At 39.0% G+C, this 13,673-nt stretch overlaps 1 protein-coding gene across 6 annotated transcripts in view; it reads right to left on the bottom strand.

The window, feature by feature from the left end:
* The window catches only part of sema6e (sema domain, transmembrane domain (TM), and cytoplasmic domain, (semaphorin) 6E), a 150,175-nt gene that overhangs the window by 42,362 nt on the left and 94,140 nt on the right, over window positions 1–13,673 (bottom strand). For all 6 annotated transcript variants that reach the window (XM_044209539.1, XM_044209538.1, XM_044209542.1 and 3 more), the window contains 8 exons: window positions 12,713–12,769; window positions 12,178–12,279; window positions 6,786–6,876; window positions 5,016–5,138; window positions 3,095–3,183; window positions 2,648–2,865; window positions 1,376–1,507; window positions 961–1,116 (listed from right to left, as the gene is read on the bottom strand). In XM_044209539.1, coding sequence (XP_044065474.1) covers window positions 961–1,116; window positions 1,376–1,507; window positions 2,648–2,865; window positions 3,095–3,183; window positions 5,016–5,138; window positions 6,786–6,876; window positions 12,178–12,279; window positions 12,713–12,769 — 968 coding nt within the window. The remainder of the gene's footprint in view (window positions 1–960; window positions 1,117–1,375; window positions 1,508–2,647; window positions 2,866–3,094; window positions 3,184–5,015; window positions 5,139–6,785; window positions 6,877–12,177; window positions 12,280–12,712; window positions 12,770–13,673) is intronic.

Below are 13,673 nucleotides of genomic sequence, written 5' to 3'. Positions count from 1 at the left end.
TGTGTTCCACCTGAGCTCACTCATCAATACCAATCACAGCCCAGAGTGTTGAAACACTGTTGGTACATTATGTTGCTATTGAAAATAGAAAATAATACCTGCATACTAACCATTAAAGAAAGGACCCTGGCCTGTTTGATAACTGCAGCCTGGCTCTGAACAGCAACACTGACGTCCAACTAATGGTTATGTTTTTAATTTGATTCAGTGAAGATGTTCTCAAAGGACCCAACTGAGCATTTGAACAAGAGCTCTGCATGCAGTTTTATGATTTATGATGTATAAGGTGGTACATGGCTTACTAGTTTACATCAGTTACATTTGGAAAAACAAGTTTCAGAATGTTGCGGTTTTCAAACTCAATCAATTCATTGTTTCAGGTCCAAGTTTGGTTTAATTGTTTAGATGATCAGTATTAATTCTGTTCTCTGTTTTATATCATTGTAAACTGAATATCTTTGGGTTTATGCATATTATTGGACAAAACAAAACATTTGAAGACCTCACACCTTTGGCTTTGGGAAATTGTGACAAGCATTTATTTCAAGTTTTATAGACCAAATGATTTATCTATTAATCAAAAAAATAATTGGCAGGTTAAAATTGATAACGAAAACAATTGTTAGTTGTAGCCCTATATATTTAAAAAATAGAATGTGGGCTATAACTAATGATCGGCTAATCTCTTTATTATTTTATGATTAATCAATTGTCTATAGTCTATAAAGAGTAAAAAAAAAATCCCCATCATAAATTCCCAGATGTCAAAGCGATAGCTTCAGTTTGCTTGTTTTCTCTGACCAACAGTCCAAAACTCAAAGATATTCAATCTACAATGATATAAAACAGAGAATAGCTGGAAGATGGACTTTATGCAGCGCAAAACTGTTAACAATAAAGGATGAACTAAATATATTGCATCAATTTTTTATCTGTCCTTTCATTAAACAGATTCCATACCTGCTGGTGGTACGGGTGAAGTAGGGTCTGTCGTTGACCGAGGGGACGGACTCGTCCATCAGCGGGTACGACTTGATGAAAGTCAGGGTGTCGTCAGGAAAGGTGGTGGACGACTTGTAGGCAGCCGCTGAGCCCTCACCGGCGCAGCATCCCGGCCTGTACAACAGCAGCAAAGGGAAAAAAACAACAGAAGTGAATTCAGGTCCACGGGCACAGATGTAAAAACACTGGCAGCTGTTTGTTTTTGGGGACGAGCAGGAGGGAAAAACAGGTGTCTTGTGTGACTGCTTGTTTTTATTTGTTCAAAGATGTCTATGCAGAACAGTTACAGCAACAGCTGCAATAACTCCATTGTCAGGCAGAAAAACATGTTCTTGGAAAGTGACAGTTTGCTATTTAGAGATGTGTCTCTTACCTTGGTTTTGGGACCTGCTCCTCTGGAACAGGTGTCCACGCTGATTCACTGTTCCTCTGCTCTTTGAATTTGCCACTGAAGGCCTTCTCTATGTCGTCCATGTAGAAAGCACAGACTGCTGAGCCGGTGATGCTGTTGAAGGGGCCACAGAGGAAGACGACATTACAAAGAGCAAGACAAAGGTCTGAAATTCTGCACCTTGTCCAAGTCTGGCACAACCGCCGTCTTTTTATGAAGGAGAATTCAGCATAGATTGACGGGTTGAATATATTACTTTATTTATCCTGTGATTTCTTTGTCCTGTCTGTATTTGCCTTATATGTTTTATTCTTTTTAAAGCATTTTGTAACCTTGTATGCCATGCAACCCTAAGCATCGTATTCAGTGGCTGACATGGAAAGCAGTGATAGTGACTACTGTTCCTCCGAATCTTCACCTCAACTGTGACAGCCAAGACGGTGAAGACGGTTCAGAGCCCTACGTGTGTGAACTTAGCTTAGCGATGTTCTAGCAAATGCAGCAGAAGCAGGTGACGGTGACACAACACTATAATACTGATCAGCACTGAACTACTAGCTACAAGTAGTATTAGACGTTGTAGTAATAGCAGAACTACTATTCGCATTCAGTATCAGGCAATGTCAGATTTTTCTAGGGCTGCAAAAACATTTATTTTCATTATAGATTAATCTGCCAGTTGTTAATCAAATTATCGTTTAGTCCTTAAAATGTTGGAGAAATTGAGACGAGAATTTTTTTTTTACTTTTTTCTTAGACCAAGCTGACATAGTCAGAGGTTTGTTTTGTCCAACCAAGAATCCAAATCCCAAATTTACTTAGTTTAATATCATAGAAGACCAAGAAAAGCAACCAATATTCACAACCGAGAAGCTGGAACCAGTGAAATTTGACAGTTTTGTTATCAAAATTGTCGCTAATTAATTTTCTGTCTATGGACTAATCAATTAATCAACTGATTGTGTCAGCTCTAGCTTTTTTCAAATATTCTTTGGGTCTATGGATTTTGATTTCAGGATCAACTGATAGTGTAAGAAACTGAGTGTATATATAATTTACTTTAATATTAAGTTATTCTTTAATCTATTATAAAATACAAATAAGAAAAAAATAAATGTATCACATCACATGGTTTGATATATTATGTTAATGGCACCAGCCACAGTACTGAGTACTTTGTAGTAATAAATACCCTGACTCCACTTCATCTTTACCAAAAAATGTGACTGAAGAGACAGAAACATTGATCCCAACCTGTTCGCCTGTGTGGTGAAGACGCCGAGCACGGCCGGCCGGTGGTTGATCTGCAGCACGTTTGTCAGCGACTGCAGAACATCGAAGTAAAAGAAGGAGTCACCCGGGACAGAGCAGTTCAGCCGGGCTTTGAGGAACGACGTCCAGTAACGTTCCAGCACCCTCGGTGAACCGCCATTGTCATTCTTACAAACACGTGCGACTCTGGAGAAAACAACCTGAGGAAACAGGAGGGGAAAATCCCTTACAGGTGACAACTCTAATTTACAAATCATGTTCACCACAACAATCTCTGGCAGAGCCAACACGGAATATTGAGCAGCAGTTAAAAATCTTGTAGGCATGTGGTTTGCATGGTAAGTGATGTTGTTCAACTTCATTCCACTCCAGTATAGACATCAAAAACCACAAGTCTAGTGAGTTTCTGGTCTGAAACTAGTCCCTCACCTTGCCAAGACTGGTGTACTCCACTGCGATCTCGCTGAAGAAAAAGTACACATAGTTCCCGTACTCAATAGCATGGAGGAAATGGGGCTCTGTGGGAGACATGAAGAAAAGATTTGAGACAAACACGCTGGCAGTGATGCCTTATTTCCAACATGACAGTGCATTGTAATGAGTGGAGCTGGTAAACCCAGATGCTCAGTTTGGAAAATGGGTCCAAGAGAAACGCAGGGAGAGAGTGTTGTAAAATGGAAAATCTGAATATAAGGACAGAAAGCTAAGGAGAAACAAATTTAGAATACAGAAATAACATTCACTGTATTGAGATGGCAGAGCTGACACCTTGAAAACTAAGCTCAACTCAGAAATGCAGTCATTTATAGGGTTGGAGTTCAACAGCATTTTAGGGAATCTGAATACAGTAACGAATCCAACTAAAGTTAAAAAAAACCCTAAAGATTCAACTGAGATCTGTAATCAGCTTTTGTGGATGGAGAAACATGAAACTTCTGAGCGTAATGTTCAAAAACTGAAAATTAAATAAGAAACACAAGATATGAAATGTTGATTATACACACACACACACACACACACACACACACAGTATATACTGTAAATATCACGCACACTAAAATAACAGGTGTAGCCTACTTTTGCATTCTTTTATTTTCACAAGCTACTTGCTCCAAATACTGGAGTCCCTATTCAGAAATATTAGTTGAAGAGCTTAAAGAGACAGTTCACCCCAAAAATCAAAAATCCATCTAGATTGGTTTGGTGTGAGTTGCTGACTTTTGGAGATATCTGTCATAGAGATGTCTACATTTTTTGAATATAAAGGGACTATATGGCACTCAGCTTGTGGTGCTCAAAGCGCCAAAAAAAAAAAAAAAAAAACATTTGAAAAACTCAACAACAATGTCTCTTTCCAGAAATCATGACCTGGTTACTCAAGATAATCCACAGATTTGTTGTGTACAGATTTCCATTACATTCAAAAAATGCAGACATCTCTACGGCCGATATCACCAGAACGTGGCAACTCACACCAAACCAATCTAGATGGATAAATAGCACTACAGGCAAGAGGAACAATATGTCTTTTTGATTTTGGGGCGACCTGTCCCTTCTCAGCGGGAGGCAATAGTCTCCACCAAGCTTCACAAGATGGATCAAATACACTATGTACTGTGTGTCTTGAAATTAGGGGAAATTAAATACCTACTGAAAGGGACAGCACAACAATTCTTCAGGATCTGGACCCCCTTTTTATACAATACTATGAGAACCTACATGCTTCTTTTAATGAGAATGAATAGGAAGATAACTCTTGTATGGTGATGATCAATTAATCAAGACTGAAAATAATTGGCAATTATATAATGATAATGAAATTAATCGTTAGTTACAGCCCTGTATAATACTTTAACTGGGAGATTCTGACATGACCCAATCATATTGTTTCAGTTGGGAAGACACAGTCCATTCGCAATCGTAGAGTGGTGTTAAAGAGTAATGTTTCTTTCTCTAAATTTGCGTTGACATCAGCATGCAGAAAACACGGAAACTAGACGTAAGCCAAGTTACTTATGGAATTAATGTTAATCAGTTACAGCTGATATAATCTGCGACGGTGAACGCTGGTTAAAAATGAGCTGCTACCTGAATGTTTTGTACACAAGGGCGAAGAGAGGTACAAGATTTGAAAAGAGATCTGTTATCCTTGGAGCTCAGTGAATCCTGATATTCTGCAGACTTGGAATCTGGTCCATAATGGAACCAGCTATCAGAACCCAGCCCTAGTCAATGAGATGTTGACATATCAGAGAAATAAGAAGTCATCCAGTCTCAACACAAATCACCTAATCGAGCCACAGCTATGCTGATGTGCTAAATATTACACCTTAACATGCAGGATGCTCACCTCGCAGCCATTTGGAGTCGTACTTGACTGTACGCAGAACAGGGCTACTTTCTCCCAGACTTCGGTAAATCACTGCATCACTCGCCAAGAAGTCTGTCATGGTGGCTGAGTAAAAATCACCACCTAAGAGAAAAAGAAAAAAAAGGAATTGAGATGCATTGTCAGGAATCACAATTCCCACGAAATACCCACTTCTTTCAATTGTCTATTTTTGTCACAGGTGACTTTTATTGCTCTTTAAAAAGAGGCAGAGGATAACAGATGTAGGAGAATGTGTCACTTTTAATAACACCCTGTGTGAACTTTGCATAAATGTCAGTGGAAACCTGGCAGGCTTGAGTGCAGGTCTGGCTCTCCCTTCACTCTTCCCTGAACCTGACCCTTACATGTTCACAAAGTATCAGCTTCCTTCACTGCTATGATTAGTAAAGAAAATCTAACCACACATCAGAAACCATCAAGGGGCAAATTCAGATTACACCCTGTGAGGATTCGTGCACTGACATTTATCTAGAGAGGCTAGGAATGATGTAGTAGTAGTTAACATGTAGTTTAGTCTTTTATTATATTTTTATATTTAAAATGCAGTAATTCATAGGGTTGGAGTTCAATAGCATTTTATAGAATCTGAATCCACTCATTGAATCTGAATCCTTTCTAATGCTTTAATTGAATGTGTTTTGGTTTAGATTCTGAATATTTATAAGCCATTAAATGTATAAATACCTAAAACCCAAAGATTCAATTGAGATCTGTAATCAGCTTTTATGGGTAGAGAAACATTTAAATTCTAAGCATAATGTTCAATTTCATTTTATACCTAAAATTATATAGTAAAATTTTCTTCTTTTATCATGCATCTTTGTATTCAATGACTACATGTCTGAAATAAAGCAAATCATACTACATTTACATGTTAAATTCAGTACAAATCATTTGTACTTTATATCACAATTAACTATTTTGCAAACCATTGAAGTTTTGAAGTTTCTTTCTCACTGTTCCAGGGAACCATTGGTCTCCATTATTTTCGTACAATATGAAAATCAATGAATAGACCCTTGAAACTTGCTCCAGTTATGTAATCCATGAGAGTGAACATCAAGTCTCCATTAACCTTTGTCAAAGTTACATTATCATTATGAGGTAATGTCAGACGTTTCACATTAATCTGCATTTAAACTGCATTACCACATTTGAATAATGTAAAACTGACATACATAGATGCAGACTTAATGTTCACTGAAGTTTCAAATGATTTGTATTTAATGAGCTAAAACTGGTATGGTCTTTAATTAAAAAAAGATCCTTATAGACATATATAACACTTAAAATTCAGTGGTGAAATTCAAGACAGCTGCATTTTCAAATTTGGTCTTGATTGGCTCTCCTCTTGAAACTATTAAAATCCATCCAATCATGCAAGACTGCAGCATTTGAACTGATGCATCATCTTGAGAGCCTCTAAAAGGCAGGTTAGCCTTATTTCGATTAGCAAGTCAGGTATAGTGATTGTTTTACCAGTGAGAACTTCCAACTTCCTTCAGTAAACGCTAATTTAATAAAATAAAAAAACAAAACAATATGAAGTGCATTACTCCCAGCCTCACCTGTGTAAATTCAACAATAAAAATCCACAAAACGAAATATTACCAGAACTTTAAGGACACTTTGAGAGGACTAGTGACACAGATCAACAGCTGTGGGTGTTGAACCTGTGACATTTACAAGACAGCCTCTACAACCACTGGGTCACTCGGTCTTACTCACCAGCAAAAAGGCCAACGTTGGACTGGCGGGACTCGAAGGGACATCGAGCCTGTCCCACCACCTCCTCCCCTTCCTGCTCCAGTGTCGACATCTAGGTCAGAGAGGACACAGGACAAAGGAATACTTTATAAGGCCATATACAGAACTGTAATAGAAAAATGGGATATAAAAGACAGTGACAATTGTAAACACGAAAAGGTGTTACTGTTTACACTTGTAAACCCACGAGGTCGCCACTACTCCGACCGCAAAATCGATCAACAGTCTTTACTGTGGTGAGAATTGTGGCTGAATGCAAGGGATGCGTACCAAATCACTCTGTGATTATGAAAGGCAACACATGCATCATAAAGATTTGTTTTATTTGATGTATTGTATGTGGGTCAGGTCCATAAAAGATGTGTGTGAAGTCTGAAGTCCTGCTGTCACAAGGACAGTTTATCTCTTAGCCGCAGATATTTAGCTGCTATTTTCCGAGCTGCTGTTAACAAGATTGTAAACCTCAGGTGCGACAATAAGCAAAACCCAGCGGTGTGTGTGTGTGTGTGTGTGTGTATGTGTGTGAGTGGAGGTTGAACGCATGCAGAGTGGATTCATCACCCTCTGTAGCAACAAGGTGATTGGCGCGCACACACACACACGACATTAACAGCCCATTAACACATGGCTGGGTTTATATGATGCTGTGTCGCCTCTTCTGACACAAGCAGTGTATGTAACTGCCGCTCTATTGTTATTCTGTGAACACCCTCAAACTGTACCTCCACTGCAAACTCTGAATACAAAGATCATACATGTGGAGTGGACACAATAACGGGAACATTTATACAACCATCAGGGCTATTAAAGGCTGGATGAACTCGAGGTCTTCATTATAGAGAAATGTGTTCAGCATTCAGAATTTAAAAAACTGACTTTTAATCAAACTTTCATACAGTTCAAATAAGGTGATCAATATTGTTATCTTTGTATTATGTACGTGATGTATTGCTCTGCACCATTTTGTTTTATGTGTCTTGTTCTGTTTGTTTAGTGTTGTACGTCATTGTGTTCATGTTTTGATTATGGCCTGCCAAGAGACTTCAGGTGTAGATTAGCTTCAAGCTAACTGTACAATAGAGCCATCCGTTTTTGGGTGTTCGTAAGTTTCCACCAGTTTCTGTGTAAAAACTCAGAGCTTTACAATTTGCACCACGACAACATAGAACTAAGCCTCCAACCAACTATTCTTGGTGTATTACTGCAAAGAAGTTGAGATGTCACAACAAAGATTGGGGAAACTTTAGCTGCATATAAGGGCTGACAGCTGATAGCTTGTTACATTCATGGTACTTTATTCAGGAGATTATTGACTGATGCATCATGAAAATGTCAGTTCAGATGACGATGTATTTGTTTCTATTTCCACCTTAGACGAGAGGTAGTGGGTTAATGGCTGCTCTGTGTACATGTGAAAATAAGCGATCCAAAACTTTACAACAGAACTCTGCATAACTGAGATATCTGTACAAATAACACTTCGGATTCTTAAAAAGGGGTATATCTATACCTCTGAACCTGATGCAGTCCAACACAACAGCTCTGCCCTAAATATCACTTCTGCTTCATGTGTTCATTTATTGTTAGGGCTAAGTGCTTTTCATGTGTTTTCTAGTTGGCTTTTACAACAGGAAGCAGACACATGAAGAGAAGCAAGATTGAAACATGACCAAAAAAATAAGTGACAAAGAGAACACATGACAGCAGGGAACTCAGGAAAAACCTATTTTGACATGGTAGTCACTTTTATTTTTTTTTAATGTCTGGCTGTTTTCATTGATAAATGCCTATGAAAGGGAATTAACTAATATTTTTTAAGTACTGACATGATTCGCAAGGGGCTAATTGTATTATGCAAATAACCAGAGAACTTATTAATTAAGTAAGGAGTATGGCATTTCACCAAAATAAACTCTAGCAATGCGATCTTGAACCCAGGTGAGTTACCAAACAAGCCATACAGAAATCAATAAATACTTATTTAAGTGATAGATGAGGAAAAAAAAGAATCATCATCAGCAGGACTGTGATCACAGAAACACAGACAATGATGGTTAAGAGTACCATTCAGTCAGTAATGAGAACATTTGTGCTCTTCAAATTAAATTCTGTTTTAAATCGGATTAGAAATCAACAGTATTGACCAGACTTCTCGCCTGCAGAGTGACACGATTTGAAGTGCAACAGCAGTTTGTTAATCAAGGAACAGACCTCAGAAGTCAGAGCACTCAGGATTCAACAAAACTGTGTAGTGACTGCAGGATCGTTACTCCAGTGGGCAGATAAAGACAGATGGATTTGACGCTTCAAGGTTTTGTTGTATCACAAACGCATGTTGAAGACAGCCTCTCTCTTGTCTACAGACCAGCTGTCTCAGCAGTCTGGTCAGTGAAGCTGCATGTTCATAGCTGGGCATCCATTCATATCTTTGAGCAGAACACACACAAACACACAGACGCCTCTCACTCAATTCCCCCTTGTCCTTTTTTGTGGAGTCCCAGAGACAGATTCCTTGATATGATTTACACTTCCTCCCTCTCTCCCCAACTGTCTGGATAGTCATCTCTTGTACTTTTTTCCAGACTCGGGAATAAGACGAGGGGAGGGGGGGACACAGCTGGGGGGTTGGAGAGAGAATTTAAGGATGTGTTTTGTGTAAATCAGCCGCTCTTTACTAAAGGGACTCTGTGGCAGGGAGACATTTTACATCAATCTCACTCCTGTGTATTAACCTTTGGACATACTCTGTAGCTGAGAAATGAGACTGTGCAGGTCCTTTATGACACCTGAGACAAGATTTGATCCTGGAAAGTATTTAGGTACTATCATTCTATCGAGATGCTGCATTTAGTTGATGAGCCCCCCTTGTACCTACAGTAGTGGACTAGTGTCCAGGAGTGAACATATTAACTAATTACAATATCATGTGGGGTTACAAGTTAGAAATATCAGAGTTTGGGTAACGTTAGCGGCTCTGTATTAAATTTAATTATCAATTTAGTGAACATTTACAATATGACCTACAAAAATTTAAAACATATTATCCAACTTTCTTTTACCTAGGCTTTTTTTTTGTCACAGAGCATATTTAATGTTTATTGTTGTTTTAATTTGTTTTAAAATGCTATTTCATTTTATTAAGTTTGTTTGTTCTTAAATTCTACTTGTCTGTATTCATTTTCATCGTTTGCAGGTTTAATTACTTCCATTTGTATTAAATGTGCTTTAAACAATTTGTTATGGTAGTGGTGGTATTTGCATTAGTTGCAACAGGAGTTTGCAAGTTTTTTCATGTCAAGGACAAAACTAAAACTTACATTACATCACAGATTCAGAGGTATTGAGTGTCACCAAAATTACATAACATCTATACTATTGCTTTTTTTATTTTGCTATCCACCGTGGGAACAACATGCTTGTGTAAATCCCTTTTCAATGTGTAAACCTTTAAATGATTCCGTAATTTTGCTGGGCACTTAATATGAACCAACAGAAGGTCCCTGGGTTCTCAGCAGCCCTGACCCCTTGACACAGACCACTGGGTTAGTTCACAAGTCAGCGCACTGAAAAAAAAAAAAAAAACCCAGTGAAATGTAGAGTCTTGAGTTATTCAGCTCCCCTTTGGATTTCAGTCTCCCCCACACAGTTAGATTTACAGTCTGTGCTGTAGGACTTGTACTCCGTCCTCCTCTAATGGCCTGCTGTGAATCACAGTCCAAACCTGTGATGTCACCTCTGAGGCTCCACCACAATGTCATGTTGGGTTTTATTCAGTAGACCTCAAACTGTAGGAGCTTTGCTTTTGCATTGTCCTTAAACAAATGGTATCTGTGCCTTTAAAGTATAATGTTTTCACTTAGCCAGCAGCTCTCTGCGCTGCTATTTATCACTGAAGCGATGGAATAACCATAGAGACATGGTGCAGCTGAGAGCCTCGTCTACTGTACTGCATAGATTTGTCTCTTGACCCTGCTCTTTTCCCTCGTCTTCCCACTCCTTACTTCCTCTCATTCCATCTCCTCCCTCAGCTTTGTTGTTTCAGAGGTGTGAAATAAGCTGTTGTATTATTGCGATCATCAGCATATCTTGTGTTCTGTCAACAGATTGCGCTCTCTGTGTTGTTTTGCCAACATATTATTCCACCACCATTAAGCGTTTGAAGTCACCTGGCCATGTGAAACGCAAATATGGCAACATTCACAGTGAACAGATCTGGTGCATGTCTGTGTTTTGTAAATGTTGTCATGATTGTTCAGACCCTCCCTTTTTATGCATTTAATAATTTTCCAGTTATTTTCACATGTGCACATGCATTTTGAGCTCACAGCTGTTTTTTGTATCATCATTGAAAGCACAAACTGAAGAGCTGGCAGCCAGACTTCTTTTATAGCTGATAAATACTGCATTCAACCTGGTATGACCCGTCTTCACAGCAGTGTTTGAGTAGGTGTTATGTCATAGTAGATGTCCTTTTCCAAGTGGTGTTAACATTATTTTATCTATTGTTCGGGCTCTAGTAGCTTATCACAGATGTACTGCATCTGTGATAAGCTATCAGTGTATTGGTAGTACTGGTAGATATGCAAAACGAAACTGCAGTGCAGTGAAAGTGTTTTATAATGCAATTTTAAATCATGTTTGTTTTCTGACGTTTTTACGGGGAATCTTTCTTTTATATATCAGATCTATTTTACTTGTGTTTTTATTTATGGTTATGTATAATAATTCATACTATCTTACAGTTTACTGTTCAAATTTCCTATTACTACATCATCATCATCATCATTATTATCATTATTATCATTATTATTATATTATGCTGTTACTGTTATCTTTTGTAAAGTTTATTATTCAACTGTTTTAAAGGGCATCCTGGCCAAAAATGAATGATGTGTTTATATATCAAAACAGAAAAATTAGTAACTATATCAGATTTTTGTTATTCTCAAATAACAATACTGACCTTAAATTCCATTATCACTCTATTATATTGCTCTGCTGTCTACGCCCCTGCAGGCTGCATGTCTTGCAATACATGTGTGTAAAAGTGACTTCATGCAGCATTTTGCTGTTTTCACTGATGTATAACATCTGTTCTGTGTGAGCCACTGTGACCTGGGTTTGTGTTTATGACACGAGATCCCTGATAATGAAATTCACAAAAAGCCAGCGTGGCGCTAATGTGATACGAGTTTCGTTTTCAGTTTGTCATTCACATTAGCAACTTAAATAACCGGATACAACTGAAACAGCACACATGGACTGAACCAAACACATTTTATTAACAGCTGTAATATGATCTCTTATCCATAATTGAGGCCAGGAGGCTGCACACAGCAGTACAGTATCTTACCTTATAGTTACGGCAGGTGGGGTTGAAGGCGTTGGTGCCGCAGGCGAAAAGCGTCTCGTCATTGCGTGGCACCAGCACTTTGATATAGTTGTAACATTCGTCCTGTCAGGAGGAAAACAGCTTGATGATACTGTACATTAGGGACCAGGTCCATGTTGGCTCCCGGCACGCCAACGACAGAATGAAAGCAGGACTTGGTGCAGGTAGACAGTGCATTTTACTGGCTGACACACACACACACACACAACCTTCTCTCTGTTTTACAGACATTATCATAATCCCTAGGCTGATTCTTGTGGTTTCACTGTAGCTCTGGGGAGGAAAATGCTATGCCGAAAGCCCCAGTCTGTCGTCTCCTGATGGATGTGCCGCTGATTCTGATAAGCTACCTGCACACCTTTGCTTATTACAAAACTTCACTGTGCTGGAAACGATGGCAGAGGCAAAGGAAGAGAGCGAAAGGAGTGAAAAATAAAACCGAAAGCAAAAACAGAGAGGGAGGAAGATGTGTATGTGTCTGCAAGATAATACTCACGCTGTTTTTCCCCCTCACAGTGCACTTCTCCACATCCTTCGTCTTCCAAGTCAGTTTCTGAAAAATGAACAGACAGCCAACTGTCAGCTCAAAGACAAGCTGTTTCTCACCATCCCAGCTTTTGTTGCTCTAAATCGTTCAAGTGCTATTACGAGACAGCTGTGATGAAAATCTCATTAACTTCAATAAACTGTTGTGAAGAAAAACAAACAGAAATATCAGGAACGCCTGCGGCTGCCTGTGTAGCTCGTCAGTGGGCAGCATAACATTGTGGTTCCTCAGTGATAAAAATCACTCTGCAAGATAAGTCTGGATCTGTGAGAACAGACAAGGGAATCTGCATCACTTCACTGTCCATACGAGGAGCAGTCAATTAGCTCCAATTAACCTACTGGCCAAAAGCCCTGCCCTTAGTCTTCACACACACCAACACACACTTCCTATGTCAGTATGCTAGTGGTCCAGTGGGCTGTTATAGAAAAAGATCCATCAACTTGTTAACCATCTCTGCTAGTTGAAGGTTTAATGTGCTCCCTCTCACTGTCGGATAATTTACTGAACTGAATTTTCTCAGAGCTCGTAAATACCACTGAGGATGCTGGTGATTGCGTCCACTTCTGTTTCAGTTGAAAGTCATTCAGAAGATTCTTTTTTCAGCTCCTCACAGTGTTTGAGGAGACAGGAGCTTGACGTCTCACTCAGTGACATATCAGCACTTGGGTATTATGGGATGGCCTCTCCAAGCAGTAGCAGTGCAGCACGACTGGGATCTGCTCTTGGTGTTTTTGTCTCTAGTCTGAGCTTGAGGCCACTCCTCTGATATTTCAGACTAGGTTTTAATGCCAATTGTGACTCAAACAGGTCTCGGTTTCAGCCACTTTTAAATGTCAACTACACCTGTACACTTTTCTTCAGATGGCCCATCTTTGTACACTCGCAAGCCCTAAAATCATTTTAAATG

The sequence above is a fragment of the Siniperca chuatsi genome, linkage group LG9, assembly GCF_020085105.1.
Source record: "Siniperca chuatsi isolate FFG_IHB_CAS linkage group LG9, ASM2008510v1, whole genome shotgun sequence".
Classification (NCBI taxonomy): domain Eukaryota; kingdom Metazoa; phylum Chordata; class Actinopteri; order Centrarchiformes; family Sinipercidae; genus Siniperca; species Siniperca chuatsi.
Note: the sequence above shows the minus strand (reverse complement) of the source record. Positions and strands in the feature narration are given on the sequence as shown.